The following is a 23,067-nucleotide window of genomic DNA, read 5'->3' on the forward strand; positions in this document are numbered from 1 at the left end:
CCAGCAGCTGAACTCCAGCGGAGTCAGGTTCCCAGCACCCGCCTGAGGTCAGGTTCCAGCCCAGCCTGAGTCATCCCAGCACCGCCGGTCAGTTCCCACCACCAGCAGCCCGCACCGCCTGAGGTCAGGTTCCCAGCACCAGCCTGAGGAGGCTCCCAGCAGGCTCTAACTCCAACTCTCCTTTCCTGGCGTGTGTGAGCACTGCACTCACATGCACAAATCCAGACATACATAATTCCGGAGACAGCTTTCACAGAATTTATTTTTTCTTTTGTGTGTGTCTGTGTGTACGTGCAGACCAGAAGTCTATGTTGGGTGTCTTTTTTTTTTTTTTTTTTTTTTTTTTTGAGACAGGGTTTCACTACACAGCCTTGACTGGCCTTTCTGTGTAGACTAGACTAGCCTTGAATTCACAGAGACCCACCTGCTTCTGTCTCCAGAACGCTGGGACTAAGGTGTGCACTACCTCTCATCCTATCATGCCGGGACTGGGCAAGCTCCACATTCACACAGCACTTGGTGTTGCTCTGGCCTTATTTCTGTTTATGTTCCTCTGAGACACGCATCGCCTACTCCACTGCCTTTCACGTGAACCACTCAGTGGCTTGACTTGACACCAAGAAGCCAACACAACCATTAATTTAAAAACATTTTACGGCTCGTCATGGTTGGTACAAGCCTTTAATCCCAGTATGTGGGAGGCAAAAGCAGGTGGATCTCTGTGAGTTCAAGGATTTGAGGGCAGCCTGGTCTATACAGTAAGTTCCAGGCCAAGACTACATAGTAAGACCATCTCAAAAATGAAGTGTGTGTGTGTGTGTGTGTGTGTGTGTGTGTGTGTGTGTAGGGGGCAGCACACGTGATATGTAGTGCACATGCGGAGGTCAGAGGATAATTTGTGGGAGTCAGTTCTCTTCTTCCACAGTGTGGGTCCTGGAGATCAAGGTCAGGTCACCAGGCTTGGTGGCAGGTCCCCTCACCTGCTGAGCCAGCTCACCAGCCTTTAACTGTTGACATTAAGAATGTGCCTCTTCTCGAGGGCTCTCTCTTCCCAGGGCCTAGATTTGGCCTTTTGTTTAAATTTTGTTGGCAGAGAAATTCTTAAAAACGTGCATGAATCTTTTGCCTGTATGAAGGCCTGTGAACCATGTGTGTAGTGCCCAAGGAGGCCAGAAAAGGGCGTCAGATCCCCTGGAATGGAGTTACAGATGGCTGTGAGCCAGTGTGTGGGTTCTAGGAATCGAGCCTGGGTCCTCTACAAGACCAGCCAGTGCTCTTAACTGCTGAGCCATCTCTCTAGCCCTCACAAGGAATTTTAAGACTCTCTCCAATTCAGCCTCCTTTTCCAACAGAGACAGAAAGTTTTCAGTTTTCCCGTCGTTTTAGTTTCAATACTCTCATGTCGCTAACCCCTGGCCTGAGAAGCTGTAACTCCCCGTTACAGCCTAGGCCTACTCATCGCTGCTTCTACACTGCTGTGCCTACGGGACAGAGCTGGGCTTCCGAAGACTCCAAGCTTCATCTGCGGGGCTGGCTGCTTCATAACAAAACAAATTAAAAATACATACATATATGTATATTTTATATACGAAATTTCCAAGCGCAAAGTAAATGTTGTATCACATAGGTCCAATGCCATCAACATTTCTTATACATTTGCTTAATCTATCCCTTCTCTTTGCTTAAATACTTAAGAGCAAATCCAAGATACAACATCATTTTACTCTGTCAACATGCACCCTTTAAACTCAATAAAAATGCAATTAGAATTAACATTTTTTATTTGGGGCTTTTTCATTACATATTCGACAGTCTAGTTTTATTTAAACTCTATACATTACACTTTGTCTTACAGACTGACTGTGGGATATTTTGACAAGAGTTAAGTACAACCAACACAACAGCACTTCCTAGAGAGGTGGGAAGCTGCAGTAGTCACACCCCATGCTGCAGAACCACCCTCCCCTCAGCAGCTCCTCACCTCAGTGCCACTGTCTTGGGGCAGACGGTCAGTTGTGTCAGCCATCCAGAGCATGCGCAGCCTCTGTTCACCAGATGACAGTACCCCGCTGCCGCACACAAACATCTTACCTTACAACAGGCAAAACGTCTTCCCCTCTACCAAAGGTCCCCAGTCTCCCTGGAGTTCCCCAGTCACTCGGCTTCTGCACTAGGACTGAACACCTCTCAGAGGTCACTACTGAGTAAGTGCTTTAGTCACAGGGTCAAGTCACATTCATGCCAGACCAAGTTCATCACTCCAAACTCCTCTTGGTACCATCTCACATCCTGAGTGTGGAAAGGGGCCTTTCAAGATGTGACTTTGTCAAGTCCACCAGAACCATCTAGTGGGACTCCTCCAAGCTCATTCCCCCATCTTGCCATACGGCATTTGCTCAATGGAAATCCACTGCACCACCTCACCTCACAGCCTGGTGTGCGAGCCTTACACACTGCACCACCTCACCTCACAGCCTGGTGTGCGAGCCTACCACTGCCCACCCACCCCACCTGCACCACCTCACCTCACAGCCTGGTGTGTGAGCCTAACCCACTGCACAACCTCACCTCACAGCCTGGTGTGTGAGCCTTACACACTGCACCACCTCACCTCACAGCCTGGTGTGTGAGCCTTACACACTGCACCACCTCACCTCACAGCCTGGTGTGCGAGCCTTACACACTGCACCACCTCACCTCACAGCCTGGTGTGTGAGCCTTACACACTGCACCATCTCACCTCACAGCCTGGTGTGTGAGCCTTACACACTGCACCACCTCACCTCACAGCCTGGTGTGTGAGCAAGCTTTACACACTGCACCACCTCACCTCACAGCCTGGTGTGTGAGCCTTGCCTGCTTGGGCACTTCTGAAGTGAACTCAATCACAGAACGTAAATGCCATGAAAGGCACAGAACCACAGCCACCTTCTGAAGTCACAAAGTGATTTTAAGGCAAAGGTCAGTTCACTCCGGAGTGCAGAGTGCCGGCCTGCTGTCCTACTAAAGTAGGTACCAAGAATGCCTTGTTAGCTGGAGAAAGCATGTGCCAAGATTTTGGTCTTTATATATTATTTTTAAAAACAAAACATTGCTCTGTATGAATATACTGATCTCAATTTAAAAAAAAAAAAAAAGATTTATTTTATTTATTATGTACACAGTGTTCTGCCTGCATGCCAGAAGAGGGCACCAGATCTCATCATAGATGGTTGTGAGCCACCATGTGGTTGCTGGGAATTGAACTCAGGACCTCTAGAAGAGCAGTCAATGCTCTTAACCTCTGAGCCATCTCTCCAGCTCCCTGAACAGAATCTACAAGTCCCATAAAGTAGCCTCACCATAAGGCTTTTCCAATCGAGAAAACCAGACAAACCTAGATGTTTATGATCTTTAGGATATACCGAGCAAGAGCAATACAGATTTTCCAAGCCATGATTAGTAAATTTCTCTGAAAATGGACAAAAGTGTATAATCACCAAGAAAGGAAACAGGTGGCAAGCTAGAAGCCCTATCTACAATGTCCATGTAAGGGACACAATGTGAGAGGCCATGAAGGCTGTGGCCAAATCTCAGAGTGTAAGTTTGCTGAGACCCCTTTGAGGTCTGATGCTGTATTGGATAACAAATGTCTTTAACTGGAGCATGCCAATCAACCCTAATGTATATACACTTTGAACTGGAAGGATCTATTTAGAAATGAGGACTTTAAAAGAAACTATTAGTTCCCAGACAAATTATGTTCAAAGACCTATGGAAATGAAAGTGTAGGGAAGAAACAGAGACTCCAGCCTCAGGTTTTCTTTTTAAGAATATTTCCTGCACAGCTGGACGGTGGTGGCGCACACCTCTAATCCCAGCACTCAGGAGGCAGGGACAGGTGGAACCTGTTAAGTTCAAGGCCAGCCTGGTCTACAGAGTGAGTTCCAGGCCAGCCAAGGCTACACAGAGAGGCCCTGTCTTGAAAACAGGCAGACAAAAAAAAAAAAAAAAATTAATTTCCTGCACAAATAATAGCCTTCTCCTTAATCTTACAAAACAAAACCCTAAAACTGTGAATTAAGTGCCCGTGGAACAAAGCCAAGGCCAGGCCCATCTTCTGTGCGCTCCTCTGATGAACTGGACTAGCAATGAGCAGGCTGCTGTGCAGAGCCAACACCAGTTCGCAAGCCTCCAAGAACCACCTCACGACCTCGCACATGGAGCTCAGAGCATGCCCCCCTGGGGTGCCCCGAAGGCTGCAGGCAGCTGGCACTGATAGCATCTGAGGACACCGACAGGTCTGTGTGATACTCCACAGGCTTTTTACCTACCGCAGACGGAGACCCAGCCCAGGACAAGCAGAACGGTGCACTGCACCTGTACAGAGTCACAGTTACTTTCAATGAAGTCCCCCGGGCAGCAGACCGTGACCTGGATGCTGAGAGCACCGACTTCCAATTCCCCAACAAACAGAGCTCATACATCCAGATCAATTCGCTTCGGCCGCAGCGGGTAGCGCTGTCTCTGGGAGCAGTCTGGGACAGGTTTTCTCTTCAGCACTATGTTCGACGCTTTCCTGGCTGCAGTCTCAGTTGGTGTGGTTTCTACTTGTGTTACAGACTTGTCGGGCTTGGTATCTGCTCCCCTGGAACAGCTGGAAAAGACTTCCTGGTTGATCCTCTGCAGCTGGATGACAGGCTGCATCTTTAAGACCTGGGAAAAGCCGTCTCCTTGTTCAATTAGCAGAGGCAAAGCCTTGGGAAGGAAAATCTCAGGTTGAAAGGTGAACACACAGACAAAGACACTATACACAGACCTCGACATGCTGCCCTGCAATTCTTTAGATCAAGTCTATTACTGAGACCTGGTTTCTTGGGGTCATGGATATTCGGCTTTATATTTTAAAATACTTAAATGAAGGAATTTTAACTAAAAGCTAAGACTAAAAGATATGGCTCATTCCTACAATAATTGTTAGTGATATTCAACTTGACAGGGGTAAGAGAATTTCAGAGCTAAGAATTTAAAGTCTGAAATCCCGCTTCTTTGAGGAGCATGCTTTAGGAATATTGGTCATCAAGAGTAGAGATCGGAACCTTCTGACTATCATGAATGAAACAGTAAGCATTTTAGACTCTGGGGCTCTGTGCCTAAGAACTCAGCCTCAGGCAGCCACGGTAGATGATACACAAATGTAATCTCTGTGCTCGGGAGACTAAAATGAGTTTGAAGCTAGTCTGTGGAACACAGTGAGGCCCTGTCCCAAAATAAAAGAACTCAACTCCACTATTAGGACATGAAAGAAACGACAGGAAGGAAATGAATGATCCCATTTGTGTTAAAAAAAAAACGAGGTCAACTGAATACCTGGCCTACCAACTCTGGATCAAGGATAGGATAAAAGCAATAGATGACCAATTTCCAGAAAAACATGGAATCCATATAAACTAAAAAATAATGCCACAGAAAATGGACATCGGAACTAGAGAGGTTCTGAAGGAGTTTAAAATCATTTCCATGTACTAGGAATTGATTTTCATGTTTAGGTAAAATAAATGTCCCAATTGAAACCATGCGATCATGACCTTGAGGCTCTCTGGCTGGAGTAGTGTAACAGAGTGATTAAGAGCAGAACTCCATGGCTAGCACACAGCTCAGGGTACAGTGTGTGATGAGCACATGGCAGGCCTGGGTCCAGACCCAGCACAAAGCAGAAACAACAGACAAGCCCCAAAGCCAGATATCCTGGCTCAGGAACTCTCAGTCTTCTCTCCACACACTGGGGGTTAAGATACCTATCTTCTAGGTTAGTGTGAGAGTTACGCAAGACAGCAAAGGTAAAGCAGAAACCACACGCTCCGTAAATGCTACCAACAGTACTGTCCCAAAGTGCCTAACAAGCTGCCAGCTCGGCCCCTAACGTATAACCTCACTGGAGAAGCTGGGGGAATAACCTCACAGGAGGAACCTGCCAGGTAGAATACGTGGCACACAGTAGGCACCTGATAAATGGAGCTCTGGATGTTACTGCTGCTTAACAAACACACTCTGAACCACGTAACAGTTCCTGAGATCCTCCTGCAGCCCCAGACACACCCGGCACCGACAGCAAGCACCAGTCTTTTCCCACTCGATACACTTAGTACAGCTTTTACCTTCATGGCGTCATTGATTTTCTTAGCTATGGCGTCCCCACGGCATTTCAAATTTTCCACATGAGAAGCTGCAAGAAACCACCAAACAGTATTTTAGGTTCTTTATCTAGTTAGCCAACCATAAAGCCATTTAGATGCAATCCAGACAGAAATCTGTTAGGAACACTCACCTTAGTCTATTCTCCCTTAGAGTACTTTGTAATCTACTAAAGCCAATGCCCCATTCAGTTATCAAGATGAATAAGAGGACCAGGAGAGCAGCAGAGTGCAATTCAAAGGTGTGCACACAGGCTACATGCTGAGCAGACCCCAGCTGTGCCCCAAGAGCACCAGACATCTGTTGTATAAACACTCCTGCAGCTGATACCTCTATACATTATCAAGTTTTAAGACAAGTGCAGGCTAAGACTTATTTTTAAATGATTCTGAATCTTATAAAAGCAAAACACAGGCCAGTAAGATGACTAAGCAAAGTGGCTGCAAAAAGAGTTCAGTCCCAGAAATGAGGCAAGGTTGCAAGGATGCAGGAGAGAATCCACTTCACAAAGCTGTGTTCTGATCTTCACATGCACATTGTGTGCCGCCTGCTGCTCAGGCATTCCTTCACTGTTAGAACCTACTTCTTTAGGACTTCAATGTAGACTGAAGACCAACAATTCAACAGGAATTCCCTGGGACTCCAGCACCAGACTGGAAATTGACTGAACCTTGGCCTTTCCATCAGGACAAAGACATAATTGAACCACCCGGACCATGGCCTGTAGGCCACTCTATTAACACTGTCTCTCTCAAATTCATTTCATCGGTTGTTCCTTTAGAGAGCCCAGACACAGCAACAAAACCTTAGTAGCATCCTTGTGTACATTAGCCACCCTCACAATGATCCAAAAGTCCCTTTTCAGTGTGCACGCCCCTGTGCATGCATTCCTTCCCTCTTCAGTGTGCATGCCCTGTGCATGCAGTCCTTCCCTCTTCGGTGTGCATGCCCTGTGCATGCAGTCCTTCCTCTTCAGTGTGCATGCCCCTGTGCATGCAGTCCTTCCCTCTTCAGTGTGCATGCTCCTGTGCATGCAGTCCTTCCCTCTTCAGTGTGCATGCCCCTGTGCATGCAGTCCTTCCCTCTTCAGTGTGCATGCTCCTGTGCATGCATTCTTCCCTCTTCAGTGTGCATGCTCCTGTGCATGATCTTCCTCTTCAGTGTGCATGCAGTCCTTCCCTCTTCAGTGTGCACGCCCCTGTGCATGCAGTCCTTCCCTCTTCAGTGTGCACGCCCCTGTGCATGCAGTCCTTCCCTCTTCAGTGTGCACGCCCCTGTGCATCTCCTCTCAGTGTGCACCCTGTGCAGTCCTTCCCTCTTCAGTGTGCACGCCCCTGTGCATGCATCCTTCCCTCTTCAGTGTGCACCCCTGTGCATGCATTCCTTCCCTCTTTAGTGTGCACGCCCCTGTGCATGCAGTCCTTCCCTCTTCAGTGTGAATGCTCCTGTGCATGCAGTCCTTCCCTCTTCTCCGTGCTGCAGTCCCCCCTCCCCCCCTGTGCATGCATCCTTCCCTCTCATGCCCCGTCATGCATTCCTCCCTCTTCAGTGTGCACACCCCTGTGCATGCAGTCCTTCCCTCTTCAGTGTGCACGCTCCTGTGTATGCAGTCCTTCCCTCTCTGTGTGCCCGTGCATCATCCTCCCCCCTGTGCATGCAGTCCTTCCCTCTTCAGTGTGCACCCCTGTGATGCAGTCTCAGTTGCATGCTCTGTGATCAGCCTCTCTGTGTGACTAGTAACTCTGACAGCATGTCACTGCCAAGACTAGGGTGTTTTAGAACAACTCCAACATGAGTGGGCACTCTGTCACGGCAGGAAGCTTAGAGCCCACGCTGGGAGGAACTAAAGTCCCTTCTACCAGGTTAACGACCTCAGAAACCACAAGGAATAGAACACATGTTTAATGTTTAGATGTTAAATTTTGAGATAATTTAAGTAACAACAGATAACCAATCCAACATGAGAGCAGCATGTCTTCAAATTAACGCATTTATTCATAAGTGTAAATTCAAATTCTCAGTAAATGACTATCTAGAACATTCCAGTGGATCCTGAATGTTCCCCAAAGGCCAATGTGTTAAATGCTTGGTTACCAGGCAAGTGTACTGGGAGGTCTACAGGTCTCTGGGGGTGTGTCCAATACATCTTATTCCTCACTTTACTTTCTCCCAGATAAAATACTTCTAAATTTAAAGAAATAGGTTCACTAGTTGACAGAAACACAATAGACCATTTTTCTTATGATTCCAGGATTTTGGCATCCTGCTGTATTCACTGTATACATAAAAACATAATGGACACATCTGAAAGTGGTCTAAAATGTTCACCATGTTTCTGGCCATCGGACACTCATATCTAGATGGTGGTGGTTACATACACATGTACTCATGCATAACTTGATCAAGTTGCATACTGTATGTTATTCTACAACAAGCACACGTATGCAACACTGACTCTTACTTCTGTGTGTGAACAGGGCAGCCACAGTCTTTACTGCTGCTGCAGCTTTTACTAGGAGCAGCAGCAGCTACAGACCTTGGCCTGTGACCTCTTCTCTAGGTCTCTTACAAATTAAGTTCTTTTTTTTGTTTCTGATTATTCGAGACAGGGTTTCTCTGTGTAGCTTTGGAGCCTGTCCTGGAACTTGCTCTGTAGACCAGGCTGGCCTCGAACTCACAGAGATCTGCCAGCCTCTGCCTCCCCAGATTAAGTTCTATCAATGACTACTACAAACAATTCCTAAAATACCTCATGCCACCTTTTTTGGTCTTTATCTTCCCACTGCTGAACAATGCCTGTTTTTCATCTGTTGTACAAACAATGACAACACAGAAGCCCAAGAGTGGTTTGGGCTTGTGTGTAAAATGGAGCTAGGCTCTAGGCTTGCATACTTACTGATTTTCACACCCAAGTGTGTGATGGGTATTCTACAATGGGGCTAGATACATAAGACATTTAGTATTTCTGACATGACTACAAATCCCTTTCACAAATTTTATAATTTACACCATTCCTTACCCCCAAACATCCTCCAATTTTTTCAGAGGGGCCACTAGAGGGCAGTATGCACACCAATGAGAAGTCTGGAATGTCCTGGGAAGAAGACTATGTTCTCCAACCCTGGGATCCTTAGTAGTGATCACAGTACCTGAGAGTACTCAAAATTATGACAGGCAACAGCCACGATATCAGGCACTTCCTTAATCAAAGAGGGTGACGTCACCTCACAGGGGACAATATTATCATGGATAGTTTGCCTTCAACAGGGATCTGGTGCCAAATGGACTGAGGAGAACAGGGTCGGAGGCAGATGGATAGGATATGCTCTCCCCAAATAAGGAAATATATCAGAAACAGGAGAAAACAGGAACCAGGAACCACGACCCACAGCGGGAGAGAAGTAAAGAGATTCCCAGGACAGTGATGAAGGGTAGACAGGATGAAGGTTTGCAGCAGGCGAGGGCGGCTGGTGAAGACTGGATAAGAAGGATAACCTCAAGTGTTCACCACACTCCGGATTTACAGTTCTGGTGAAAGCCAGAGACAGGACAGAAAGGCTGCAGTAACCGTGTTCACACCGAAGGGCATGCACTTAGTGTCAGATGTCAGGACCCAGCAGACGGATGCTTTTCTACAGGAATGAGATTAAACATGAAGTATGTGGACAGCTGGGCATGGCCCACGCCTTTAATGCCTGCACTTAGGAGGCAGAGGCAGGTGGATCTCTGGAGTTCGAGGTCAGCCTGGGCTACAGAGCAAGTTTCGGGAAAGTGGGGTCTACATAGAGATACCCTATCTCAAAAAAAACCCCCAAAACCCAAACAAAACAAAACGAAAAGTGAAGCTGGTGAGTGCAGGTCTCCCGAGGACCTGGCCTGTGAAAGCAAGGACCGCGGGCAAAGACACACCCGAAGTCTGCTCTGCTGCGGCCATCACATCCTGGGATCCTCAGGCCATCTCAGAGCAGGGCTACAAATAACCCGAGACAGGAACTGGACAGAATCAGACTCACATCTTCTAGAATCCAAAGTAACACTCTAAAATATCACTTTGCCAGAATCACATACTGTCTTCCTAAAAATGTAAATCCACAAATGGGAAAAACTTAGCTCCAGGATAAAGAAAGTTTCCTGATACCATTCTAAAATTGAATGTTCAACTATGAATTTACAGTACTTTTTCTTTTTTAATTAAGTAAATTGAATCCTCTGCATTCAAAACTAAAAGGTATCTGCAGTGTGTGGTAGTGCTTGCCTTTAATCAGCACTTGGCGGGTAGAGGAGGTGGATATCTCTAAATTTGAGGCTAGCCTGCTCTACATAGTGAGTTCTAGGCCAGCCAGAGATACATAGTGTTTCAAAAATAAACAAGATAAAACAAAAACCAGGGTGGGCTGGGGGGAAGGGGAGGGGGGCAGGAAGGGAGAGAACAAGGGAATCTGTGGCTATTATGTAGAACTGAATAGTATTGTAAAATAAAAAAAAAATAAAATATAAAAGAAAACCCAAGTTACAATAATTCTAGGAATAGAATAAAAGACAAGTTTTCAAAAATAAAGACAAAAGGGGAGAAAGTGCACACACTTAAAAACAATCTCTAACAGTCAGACAAGGAGACATATCTGTGACCTCCGCACCCAGAAAGCAACAGCAAGAGGACCACACATTCCAGGCCGTCCTGTGCTACACAGCAAGATCCTATATCAAAAACAAAACACAAAGCTACACAAAACTCATAAAATGTGTGGATATACTGCACATACATAAAAATTATTTTCTGGGCTGGCAAGATGGTTCAGCAGGAAAAAGCACTTGCTGCCAATCCTGACTGATTCCTGGAACCCATGTGGTAGAAGAAGAAAGAGAATTGACTTTTGCAAGTTGTCCTCTGACCTCCACATGCTACTATAGCATTCGTGTGTGTGTGTGTGTGTGTGTGTGTGTGTGTGTGTGTGCGCGTGCGCGCAAAAACACACAATAAATAAAAATTAAAAATTTTTAGGAAGATAAAAACATCATTTCCCAACTTGAATTCTTGAAGAAATTCCAAAGCAATAAGCTTTTTGCTCCTTTGCTCACAATGATTCTAAGTGACTCTGTCATGTTTTATGACTGAGAAGAACACATGAGCATCCAGTGCCCATGGCTGGCCCAGCCCATGTAAGAGACGGGGTGGGTTTCCCCTAAGTGTGCTCTGTGCCTCCTTCTCCACAGGCTCCACAAGAACATCCTCAGGGTGCAATATGTATCATGCTTACCAATGTCAACAAAAGTTCCTAAGAGAATTTCAGAACCTTCTAAGGCTGATTAACTGACTCAGCACAATGGGGAAAGAATGAAATGTTTCAACTCAGAGCCAAATCACCTGAGTCATCTTTAGTGCCCTTTACAGTCATGTACGCCCTCCTTTGTAAGTGACCCTTAGAGAAATCCTCTGACATGCACCAACAGACCCCAGTTTCTGTCAGCTAGAGAGAGAGCTAACAATGCTGTCCGACAGCATCGTAGGCCACAGCTTCTCTGGAACCACCTCCCTGACACTCCCAGAAATGCACCAAAAAGATCTCAGTTTATGACTGTCTTCACTGTTATTGTAAAACTCCACGAAACTGTTACCACACTGCAACATGAAATCTGCAGTAACCGAAATCTGCACTCCCCGACCATGTTCACTCCTATTTATCTCCAAAATAAACTCTCTCTTTTCCTCTTTAAAGTACAAGTTCTGCAGCCCGACTCAAAGCTGAACCCTGAAGTGTAAGTGTCTGTGAGTGCCGCCCACAGACTGCTCAGCAGTGCCTGAAGCCAGACAGCTTTACAGAAAACCAGAGGGCCATCTGAGCACTCTGCTTGCAGGGCGGGCCTGGAACTCAGTGACTCCAGAACTTTACACCTCTCTGCCACCACTGCGTGTTTAACGCAGGGTAACGGGGAAAGAACCTCTTCATTTCAGGGGCTTTACACTGATGACCAGTCAAGGCTGCTCCTGACAGACGAGAACCACGTCTTACTGGTAAATAGTCAATCAGTACATAGCTGGGGGGAAAATGTTTGCCCTTACAAAATGTGGAAGTTCAGAACCTCTGAGAACACTCTTCCCTAGCTGCTTGCTTTCTAAAACAGAGGGAAATGAAAAAGTGGAAATGAAAGATTGAGTAATGAGCCCAGTTTTGCTTCCGGGTCACTGCCTGACTAAACAAGGGAACATGAACCTCCAAGGCCTGCAAATTCAGCAGAAATGCCCTAGCTGAGAGCTTCCCATTTACTTGCAATGTATTTCCTGAGCATGAACAAGCAAGCATGCTCAGAGCACACATGGACGCCGTGAGTCAGTGAGGAGAGAAATCAGCACCCTTGCTGAAAACAGAAACAGGTTACACATGTGAGCCCATGTACCTCACTCTTCAACAGCACTGTGGGGCCAGGCTTGTCGTGGAATATCTGTTGAAGATGTGTTACATCTGTTTATGCTGTGGAATATTCGTGTGAATGATGAAAAGACGTGGTGGATTCTTTCATGTTGCATATGTTTAACTCTGTGAAGCTGTGTTACTGTGCCTGTCTAAAACACCTGATGGTCTAATAAAAAGCTGAGTGGCCAATAGCAAGGAGGAGAAAGGATAGGGGCTGGCAGGCAGAGAGAATAGAAGGAGAAATCTGGGAGGAAAAGAAGAAAGAGCAAGAGAATAAGGAAAGGAGGATGCTAGGGGCCACCCAGCCACCCAGCCACCCATGGAGTAAGAGTGAAAGTAAGATATACAGAAGTAAGAAAAGGAAAAAGCCCAGAGGCAAAAGGTAGACAGGATAATTTAATGAAAGCTGGCTAGAAACAAGCCAAGCTGGGTAATAATATTAATAATATTATAATTATAGGTAACAATATAATAATATTATAAGTAATAATAGGCCTCTGTGTGTGACTTATTTGGGGGTTCAGTGGTCGGTCCCCAAAGAGTCAAAGAGCCAAAAGAGTAATAACATAAAACAGAAACCCCAACAACTACACAGCCTCAGTCTCTCTTGGGCTGTCAAAATCTTCACCCAGGGGTTTTGATCTGGCCTCAGCCAGGTGTCTGATCTTATTCGTCAATTCTTTTGTTCCATGGACTCAGATTTCCTCCTTTTGATAGTAGCCATACGACTTCCTGTCTGCCATTGCACGGCGGCTTCCTTTCATCCGAGCACACCGTTTCAGGCTCTTGCTACCCACTGGCTGAGCACCACGCTACTGCAGACTAGATGCTATTTCTGGGTCCTGAGGAGATGATGGACCCCTCAGCCAAGGCAACAGTGGCAGGACTTCACTACTTCAACCCACACAACCCGGCCACGACTGTTTCATTACGCAGACCCTGGCTAGGGAACAGTAGCTACAAATCTGCCTCCCTGTAAAATGGAAGGAAGCAGTGTGCTCCAGCGGGGTAGAAGCGGGACCCATCAGCTCCCTGGTTTACAGCCAAGGCTGAGATGAAATGGAGACTGGAAGAAAACTTGCCACCAACCCACAACTGTACTTCAAGCCACACCGTAAGTGCTGGGGGCCAGGTAACATCTCCGGGGGGCCGCACCGTGTGCCTACCCACCGACTGTCTCACTACCACAGTGTGCAGGGCCTCTTAACTAACCACAGCCCTCGCCCTGGACTGCACCTGACTAGGTGAAGGCAGCACAAGCTGGTGCAGGACGGAGCGCTGCACAAGGAGGTCCAGGGAGCGTTCACGAGAAAATTCTAAACACGTGAAGAACGCACAGCCACAGCAGCCCCATAAATACGCCAGACTGACCTTAGCTCTCAGGCATCCAGGCCATTTTGGTTTACCAAATCATCTCTGCAGTAAGTTCCTCCCTCCCAAACTAGCTGCCCTGACTCTGGTTATCTTCAGAACCACAGTATGCCTCTTCCGGACTGGGAAGGAAAGTACGAGAGTGAAGAGCACCCTGTCCACACAACAGAGCGAACGACACTGCGTCCACAACGGAGTGAACAACACCGTGTCCACACAACAGAGTGAACGACACCCTGTCCACACAACAGAGGGAACGACACCCTGTCCACACAACAGAGTGAACGACACCGTGTCCACACAACAGAAAGTGAAGAGCACCCTGTCCACACAACACAGAGTGAACAATGCCGTGTCCACACAACACAGAGTGAACGACACCATGTCCACACAACAGAGCGAACAGTCCACACAACAGAAAAAAAAAAAAAAAAAAGTCACACAACAGAGCGAACGACACCGTGTCCACAACAGAGCGAACGACACCGTGTCCACAACAGAGTGAACGACACCATGTCCACACAACAGAGCGAACGACACAGTGTCCACACAACAGAAAGTGAACGACACAGTGTCCACACAACAGAGGGAACGATGCCGTGTCCACACAACAAGAAGAGTGACACAAAGATACCGTGTCCACACAACAGAGAGTGAACGACACCGTGTCCACACAACAGAGAGTGAACGACACCGTGTCCACACAACAGAGAGTGAACGACACCGTGTCCACACAACAGAGTGAACGACACCGTGTCCACACCACAGAGGGAACGACACCGTGTCCACACAACAGAGAGTGAACGACAGAAGGCAGCCAATGCAGAGCTTGGTGAGAGAGACCTGGAATTGGAAACTAAGAAATCTGAAAATCTGAATATAAGGCAGGACTCCTCATCTGTGGCCTTCCCTGTGTTTATTAAAACTATGTCTGAACTAACTCAAGAAGTTAAATATAACAAAGAAATGGACAAAACCAGAAGGACCACATTCAAGATAAAATCTGAAATCCTGAAAACAAGGACTAAGGAAAGAAACCTATGGCGGAAGTGAGAGAGACGGAGGAGCTCCTGGAGAAGCACAGACAACGGCTGTCACACTCAGGAGTGTGGAGGAGAGGACTCACAGCTGGGGACCATCACCGAGGACCCTTCACCGTCCACACATTCCGGGACTGGCTTACCTGGGTCAGGGTCACACTTCAGGTCCAAGGGAGGAACAACAGGGCGATACTGCTTCTAAACACAGCACAGATTAAAACATTAGTTTAGACATGCGATGCCTCAGATGAATAAGCATGTCTTTCAGCTAGTGTGAGCAAGTATACGTACACAGTCAATAGTGTTAGCTTCAAGGTCTTCTCTTTCTAGATCATGAACTCTGTAGGGAAAACGTCCTTAGGTTTGAATACCTTTTTGTTTGTTTGTTTGGTTTTTGAAACAGGGTTTCTTTGCATAATTGTCCTGGAACTCACTTGGTAGCCCAGGCTGGCCTCAAACTCAGAGATCCGCCTGCCTCTGCCACCCGAGTGGTAGGATTAAAGGCGAGAGACACCATGCCCAGGTTTGAATACCTTTTATGTACTGCCCTCTGCTGCATACAGTAGGAAACAGCCCCATGAAGATTATAGTAAAAAACAAAGTGAGGAGGGCATAGTGGTTTGTAAAATACAGGACAACGACCAAAGTGTGATGGAGTTCATTCAGGACAAATGTTTCAATTCCAATTTCCACAGGAACTTTTTAAAAAGTGGCTAGAATACCAGCCCAGCCCATTACTCTCCACGCCTGCAGCAGCACACGGGACAGCTGGCCATCCCAGTCAGGCAAAAGGCAAAGGGAAATGTTCCTTCCTCCTCTCGCTCAATGATAACCAGAGCCAAGTGTGAAAAAGAAGGGCCACGGGACAACGGACGCTCTCCAGTTTTCTCTCTGCACCTCGACCTCCCTGGCGAGTCTCAGGGTTCTCCTTAGGGAAGTCAGGGAGGAGAGGAGGGAGGCACAGTCAATACGCGTCCAGCATTTTTCCTGAGGTTTAGGGAGGGCTTTCTTTAAGGATGAGTGCTGTGAGAAAGAGGAAGCATTCGCGTGGATTTTTTCCCCTATCATGCCATGACTTTGGGTGTTCAGGGCAACGGCAGACCTGTAATGCCCAGAAACACTGCTGAAGGAGGGACTACTGGAAGGTTCACACTGAAAAGCTGCTGATTTAAAAACTAAAGGCGCCGGGCGGTGGTGGCGCACGCCTTTAATCCCAGCACTCGGGAGGCAGAGGCAGGCGGATCTCTGTGAGTTTGAGGCCAGCCTAGTCTACAGAGCAAGTTCCAGGAAAGGCACAAAGCTACGCAGAGAAACCCTGTCTCGAAAAACCAAAAAAAAAAAAAAAACCCTAAAGGCATAGAGGACTGTAGGCTCTAAAGCCCGCATACGGTCAGGAGGAGGGACAATGCCACCCCGGCAAATCTCCTCAGTACCCAGAAGGAGACTCGGGCCAATCTGCCAGGGTTCGCCTCACTTCCATTTGTCCCAGTCATAATAAACCTGAGAATCCGGGTCTGTGACTGGCATGGTGACTGATGCCTACAGGAGAACAGACCTACGGCTCTGTCCGTCTGAAAAGCAGAGCCAGCCAGCTGTGGTAGTACATACTGCAATCCCAGCACTTGAGGTGGAGGTTGGAAGATCAGGAGTTCAAGGCCAACCTGCCCTACATGACAGGTAATCTAATTTTTTATTGTGGTGAAATACTGTGTGAGAATTTGAATGTAAACATCTCACCAGAATCTCGTGCTGTGCTTTCAGGGTTTTGATGACACTCTCGAGGATCCTTCGCGGGTACTGTCTACGTTTTGTTGCCACATCTACTATGAGCTCATCAAATTCATCTTCAAGCACTTTGATGTCAGAATCTATTCCAGAAAAAGTCCATATTAGTATAGAAACATTATATACGCTCAATTCACAAAATCATTAAAGAAAACAAGCATGGAAAACTAATGGAGCCCCCTCATTTCTGCACTGATCAATTATCAAGTACCTCCAGGAAGTACAAAGACCCCACGAGACAGCAACTGTAACCTGATAAATGCAACAAGGGCATAAAGACAGAGGACACAGAACCACGGAACACCACCAGTGGGAGTTACTGACCGGAAAGAAACATTCAAGCTTGAAATCTACATATAAACGAAGGCACGGAATGAAGAAAGGCCAGGGAAACGGCTTTGGGAAAGGAAACTGTAAGGGTGTGGAGTCTTTGCAAACAGAAGCAATCTAAAAGGATCAACTACAGGGACAAAGGCTGAGGTGTAGCTCAGCTGCAGAGCATGTGTTCAGACCTCGCAGGGCCGAGTCCAGTCCTGTACCCTCTCCCCCAATAGACTCTAGACGGCATCTCATACCACGGGCAAACTTTGACAACAGCAGTAAAAAGAACGCCCAGATGTGATACCTAACTCATGGCGGGGGCGGGGATATGAAAGGTACGGCGACCTGGGGACTTTCTCATTTCGTGGTAACTGTTCTATCAGCTCTTTCCTCGGTTGAAAGACAATGGTTCTCAAGCTCCACAAGGAGGAATGGTTACCAAGGGAGTAACACATGTTACTAGGGTGTAAATCTGGACTCAGAAGGTCTAGGGTAGGGCACAGAAATGAAGAGTGCAGCAGACGCACTTGGCCTCGTTTAGAAAAATAACTTAGAGTAAAAATGCTGGGCTGGGGAGGGCAGCTCAGTGGTAAGAACATCTGCCTAGCACTCAATCCCCGGTACTGAAAGAAAAAACCGTAAGAAATACTAAGTGGTTACGAATGCTAAAGACCCGAGTCTTCGGTTAAATGACTCGCACCCTGAGCTCTGCTGTGCCAGGCAACGCTATCTCCCTGACTAAAGCTTTACTAGGAAGGAGTCTGACTGGCACAGTTTCTGCAACATTCTGAGAGCTGGCCGGTGTACGTCAGCATACTCGTGTCACATCTAGACTGTGAAGAGGAGTGGGGACGACCTCTCCTCCTGTGACAAACACTGCGTCCACTCAGTGGCCCCTTGGAGGATGTCTGAGGAATATGTCTCACTTGGAACACTTACTGAAATAAGCAACTTTAAATTTTATCACGTTCATTTGAAAAGCGAAGTCACTGGCCTGCAAGGACCACCACAGCATTTTATACAAGTTCTTTTTAAAAACTGTGTGTGTGATGGGGAAGGGCACATGTGCCACAGCATGCGTGGAGAGATCAAAGTCCTTGGAATCAGTTCTCTCCTTCCTCCTCTACCCAGGTTTGCACAGCAAGTCCCTTTCTGGGCTCAGCCATCTCATCTGTCAGTGAAATCTTCTATGTAGGAAAACGGTTTCTTAGCGCCACCAAGGGGTAGAATTTGTAAAAGCACAACGTATAAACAAATGGACAAATACTGGGTGAGCGTCTAATTCTGAAAACAGAGTTCTGCTCTCAAGGAACAACCTTACAAATTTGTCTGACCAAACTTCATGTGATCAGACCCATCCATGGCAGTTACAACTGGGGGAGAGACGCTGCCTCACACACAGTCTGCTTTCTTTCCAGAGCGGTACTGTGTGCAGGAGCTTGGGGACGTCCATAAACAGAGCAGGTTAAGCCTCTGTCCCTGAGAAGTCTCCGTTTTGCTTCTGTGTATCTGCCCAGAAGCAAAGCCTGTTAGATCTAGTCATGTAATTCTCCTTAAAATTCTCACCTAAGACTGGGCTTTATAGCACAGATACAGTACTTGGCCTGACATATGTGAGTTTATAGGCTCGTTCACCAGCACTAACACTAACACACACACACACACCACTCCCATGATTTCTCCAAGACCACACGATAAAGCACAAATCCCTTGTAACACTTTTGAGGCATGTGGTAATCTCTCCTCAACTTCACTTTCTTGACACATTTGCTATTACTTTTCCCAGCTCAATGCTGGCTTTCCAAACATATCACTCCCTTGTGCCTTTTTGTATAACGTTTTGTTTCAAATAAAGACCCACTGAAAAGCTATGTGGTGTAGAAAGTACTTCTGGCTAATTGTTTATACATTCCCTACTAATCAGCAATTACTGTGTTAATATTTTACAAAACAGATGCTGTTGGTTTTATCCTTTTAATACGTAAACCCAAACTCTGTTTTGATAATTTTAAAAGGCCAACTAACATAGTCCCGGGTAATAGGCAAGAACATGTTCTGGGCAAAGCACTCCCTTACCGCTGAGAAGAAAAGTGATGTCACAGTGAGTTGCTAGCAGGCCTGCCATCAGCTCAAATGACTGGACAACGTGAACACAAGCAGTGAGTGACAGCAAGGGGGCTGAGCCCTGAGTAATGTTAGAGGGACAGACGGCACACGCGGCCTCTTGTCGGGGAGCCCTCCTCTGGACAGTACTGCAGACAGGGACGCCTGCCTCTTTTCTCAAGCGGATCACTCCCTTTCTGTTGATGGTTCCTTCCTGCTCTGACCTTGCTTTCTCTCTCCATTAACACTTGGCCTTCTTTAGGCATGCCAGCACCAGTGAGGTACAGTCAAGTCTAAGCCAGGCGTGGTGGCGCACACCTTTAATTCCAGCACTTGGGAGGCAGAGGCAGGTGAGTCTGAGTTTGAGGCCAGCCTGGTCTACAGAGTTCCAAGACAGTCAGGGCTACAAAGAGAAGCCCTGTATCAAAAAACAAACAAACAAACAAAGGTACAATCAAGTCTTTGGAATAAGCTAAAAGTCTTAAGAAGCCATCTACAAATGTTAACGCCCTTTGCATGCTACTCCTATGGTTTAACTTTACACCTAAGAACACTTCACTATCCATTCTAAGTATCATCTAAGCATTGTAAAAACATAAACCTGGCTTATGAGGAAACACAGGGATATTGTAGGCCTATTTCTTTAATTGGGGATAATTCTACAATATCTTCCAACAGCCTACTGACAGAAGCTTCTGAAGAACAGATGACAGACATTTTCAGACACCAGATATCAGACAGGATAGATCAAGGTACCCCAAGTTTCTCTTGGGCTATGACTTCAATGATCTACATTAGTTTCTTCTTTTTATCCCATAACAATTTAAATGTGTTTTAAAATAAGTGATACTGAAGCCAGTAAGATGGTTTAGCAGGTAAAAATGCTTGTCATCAAGCCTGAGTGAGGACCTGAGTTTGATCCCTGGAGCCCACATGGTGAAAAGAGAAAAACAACTCCTGAAAGCTCTGACCTCCACAGTGTGCCATGACAGGCACACCTCCATCCAATAAATAAAATGTTTATAAAAGAGAGAGTATGTCTTAGTTAGTGTGAAGAGAAACCATGACTAAGGCAACTCTTATAAAAGAAAGCATTTAATTGCGGGCTTGTGTACAGTTTCAAAGGCTTAGGCCATTATCATCATGGCAGGGAGCATGGTGGCCTGCAAGCAGGCACTGAAGAAGCTGAGAGCTACAAGCAGAGAGAGAGAGAGAAAGATCCACAAGCAGAGAGAAGACAGACAGACTGGGCTGTGACATACTTCCCCCAACAAGGCCACACCTCCTACTCCTTCTCAAACAGTTCCACTCCCCAATGACTATGAATTCCAATATATATGCCTATGGAGGCCATTCTTATTCAAACCACCACAAAGAGACAATAAAAACAGAAATTGCAAAACAGCATTCAAAATAAAGTTAGCTGCAAAAACAATCTCAGAAATTAATGATAGAAGGAAGAGAGAAGCCACATACCCATAATACAGTGATCTGCAGCTTCCTGCCAGGCTTGTCCATTGATGCTGACATTCTCCTGCACAGCCGACTCAAAAGTCTACAATACATTTACAGCAGCCAAGTCAGCAAAAGGGATTCTAAATACTGAATTCAAACATTTTAACAAAAAACAAAAAAACAAAAAAGGAATCTCTATAGAACAGAATGGAAATAATGAAAAATTGAGGAAAAAAATAGAATCCAAGTTAACTATTAGGAGAAAGCTAAATACCCTTACCACACAGTGGTACTGCACCGGCTCTACCAGTGACATCTCATCAGCATGGCCACATAAATAACAAACAAGAACACAGAGGGGGAAACTGTAAAGAAGGGTAGAGGGGTTAGGCTTCACCACCTGTCTCCAAAATCATAAGTTATTTCCAGAGGGGTTCAGACAGACAGGGACTTCAAAAATGGCTTAATAAATGCTATTATTTGAAAATATTTTTAATGAGCATGTCTTTTGTATCACTTGCATAATTAAAAATAAGTATAAATAAATGACTGGTAACTATGAGTCACAGAACATTTTCTATACTAGTATCTTATAAAAAGGGCTACAATATAGCTCAGTGGACAACGCTTTGCTAGCATGAGCAAAGCTCTGCATTCAATCCCAGGCACTAAAGGAGAAAAAAAATTTATAGAGTAAGATTCTTACGACGTTAAACTCTCGAAGATTAAATGTGAATACAAACTATCTTTGAAATCCTCGCTGCAGCTACACCAATCATTTAAGAACATACCACTACATTATTCAGTTTTACCCAGAGATTTATCAACATTGTCAAAACTTCTCTATAGACCATTACTTCTCATTGTCTTTAAGATCTCATTCAATAGAATATAAGAGGTTAAGCCACATTGGTCTTTTCCTGTGCGTTGATGTTCTAAGCATATTAGCAATTTTCTAGAATCAGACAAGCCCTCTTATTTACAGCTGTCTCCCAAAATAACTACTAAAAATGTTATGAGATGTTTCTTGCCTTGATTCCAAGGAGGGAATAACAGGAGCCGCGGTACAAAAAACTGGAATACAGAATTACAATCCCAGGACGGTTTGTTCATTCCTTCATGTAACCTCTGTCTTGTGCATGCTACAAGAACACTCAGCACTAAGTACCTCTCCAGCCCCTCCTCATTTCTGCTTTTTGAGACTGACGACATCTATGTTTACTCTGTACTGTTGTCATTTGGTCACAGATGTGCTGCAGTACAAGCTTGGGACGTTCCCCTACATATAGACTGTTCAAGAGAGAGGAAGCAATCCCTCAACTTCCAGTGTCTTTCCTCAGAAACCATCAACTTCAGGGTCTTTGCAAAATATGGATGAAAAGGGAAGTGGGTTATAAGGGCCAATGGGGTAGGAGGAATAGGGTCTCTTTATGTAGCCCTGGCTGGTCTGGAACTCACTGTGTGAACCAGACTGGTCTGGAATTCAATGAGATTTACCTGCCTCTGCCTTCCAAGTGCTGGGCGTACACTGCCATGTCCAGCTCAACCAGTGACCTTAGTAAAATTTAACATCAAGACAGCGTTTTCATCTGTTTTTTACTTAAAGTAAAATGCTTCTGCTCCATTCACACAATGTTATAAAATAACATGCAAAAGCAAAGACTAAAAAACTAGCCAGGTGACTGACTTCGAGGATTGTTGGCTCCTGGAGAATTCCTCGTACCAGACTGTAAACATGCGCTGGTCCCTAGGAGAGCCACTTTGTACTTAACTGAGCACTTAAGCTACGGCAAGTAACAAACGAGACGGTTTGTAGACATAAGCCATCAGATTTGAAAGCCTTAGTATGATGCCTTATTTATATATTATAGTACCGCAGTATTAAAATATATGAGTACACTCATGCCGTCTGTTTTTCAAGATTGTGTATGTGCTCGCTAGCCCTGTATGTCCAGCGGACAGGAAGCACCCGGGTGGCACTAGCATCTTAGTTGCCTTCCCCGGCATTTCCCAGGCTAGCCTCGGGCACCCTGCGGTCTGCGGAGCGGGGCAGAGTAGGGTGAGGGGCGGGAAGGAGGGGGCCGGTCCGTACCCACTGCGCGTCCCGCAGCGCCAGCTCTCGGATGTCCTCCGGCAGCGCGGCCCCCAGCTCCTGCACGAAGCGACCGCACAGCTCCATCACTTCCACCACAGCCCTTTTCAAGGTGCAGCGCACTCGGAAGTCCTCTGGCGGAGAGGCGGGTGCCGAGGCCTGGGGGTCTGAGGAGGTCCGGGCATCCTGACCCTGCGAGGCGGAGACCGGCACCGTTTCAGGAATACCCGCCATCTCTCCGGTTTGAACTGAGGCGGTGACGTCGAGACCGGAAGGATGCTTCCCTCGGTGGAGCCCCTCTGTACGCGTCCGG

General features: G+C 46.3%; 1 protein-coding gene and 1 long non-coding RNA gene across 2 annotated transcripts; both read right to left on the minus strand.

Annotated features, from left to right (window-relative positions):
* Nucleotides 1-1,763: 1,763 nt before the first annotated feature.
* Nucleotides 1,764-3,130, minus strand: LOC119089102. The gene is made up of 2 exons (XR_005092932.1): nucleotides 2,650-3,130; nucleotides 1,764-2,419 (listed from the first exon to the last, which is right to left on the minus strand). It is a non-coding gene; the product is annotated as an uncharacterized LOC119089102 (long non-coding RNA).
* An 825-nt stretch (nucleotides 3,131-3,955) lies between these two features.
* Nsl1 (NSL1 component of MIS12 kinetochore complex) lies at nucleotides 3,956-23,030 on the minus strand. The gene is made up of 6 exons (XM_028876789.2): nucleotides 22,755-23,030; nucleotides 20,684-20,762; nucleotides 16,736-16,866; nucleotides 15,142-15,196; nucleotides 6,138-6,205; nucleotides 3,956-4,737 (listed from the first exon to the last, which is right to left on the minus strand). Exons 1-6 carry the CDS (start codon nucleotides 22,986-22,988, stop codon nucleotides 4,459-4,461), a joined length of 846 nt encoding a protein of 281 aa, XP_028732622.1. The 5' UTR covers nucleotides 22,989-23,030; the 3' UTR covers nucleotides 3,956-4,458.
* Nucleotides 23,031-23,067: the final 37 nt, after the last annotated feature.

Source organism: Peromyscus leucopus, chromosome 15 (assembly GCF_004664715.2).
Source record: "Peromyscus leucopus breed LL Stock chromosome 15, UCI_PerLeu_2.1, whole genome shotgun sequence".
Classification (NCBI taxonomy): domain Eukaryota; kingdom Metazoa; phylum Chordata; class Mammalia; order Rodentia; family Cricetidae; genus Peromyscus; species Peromyscus leucopus.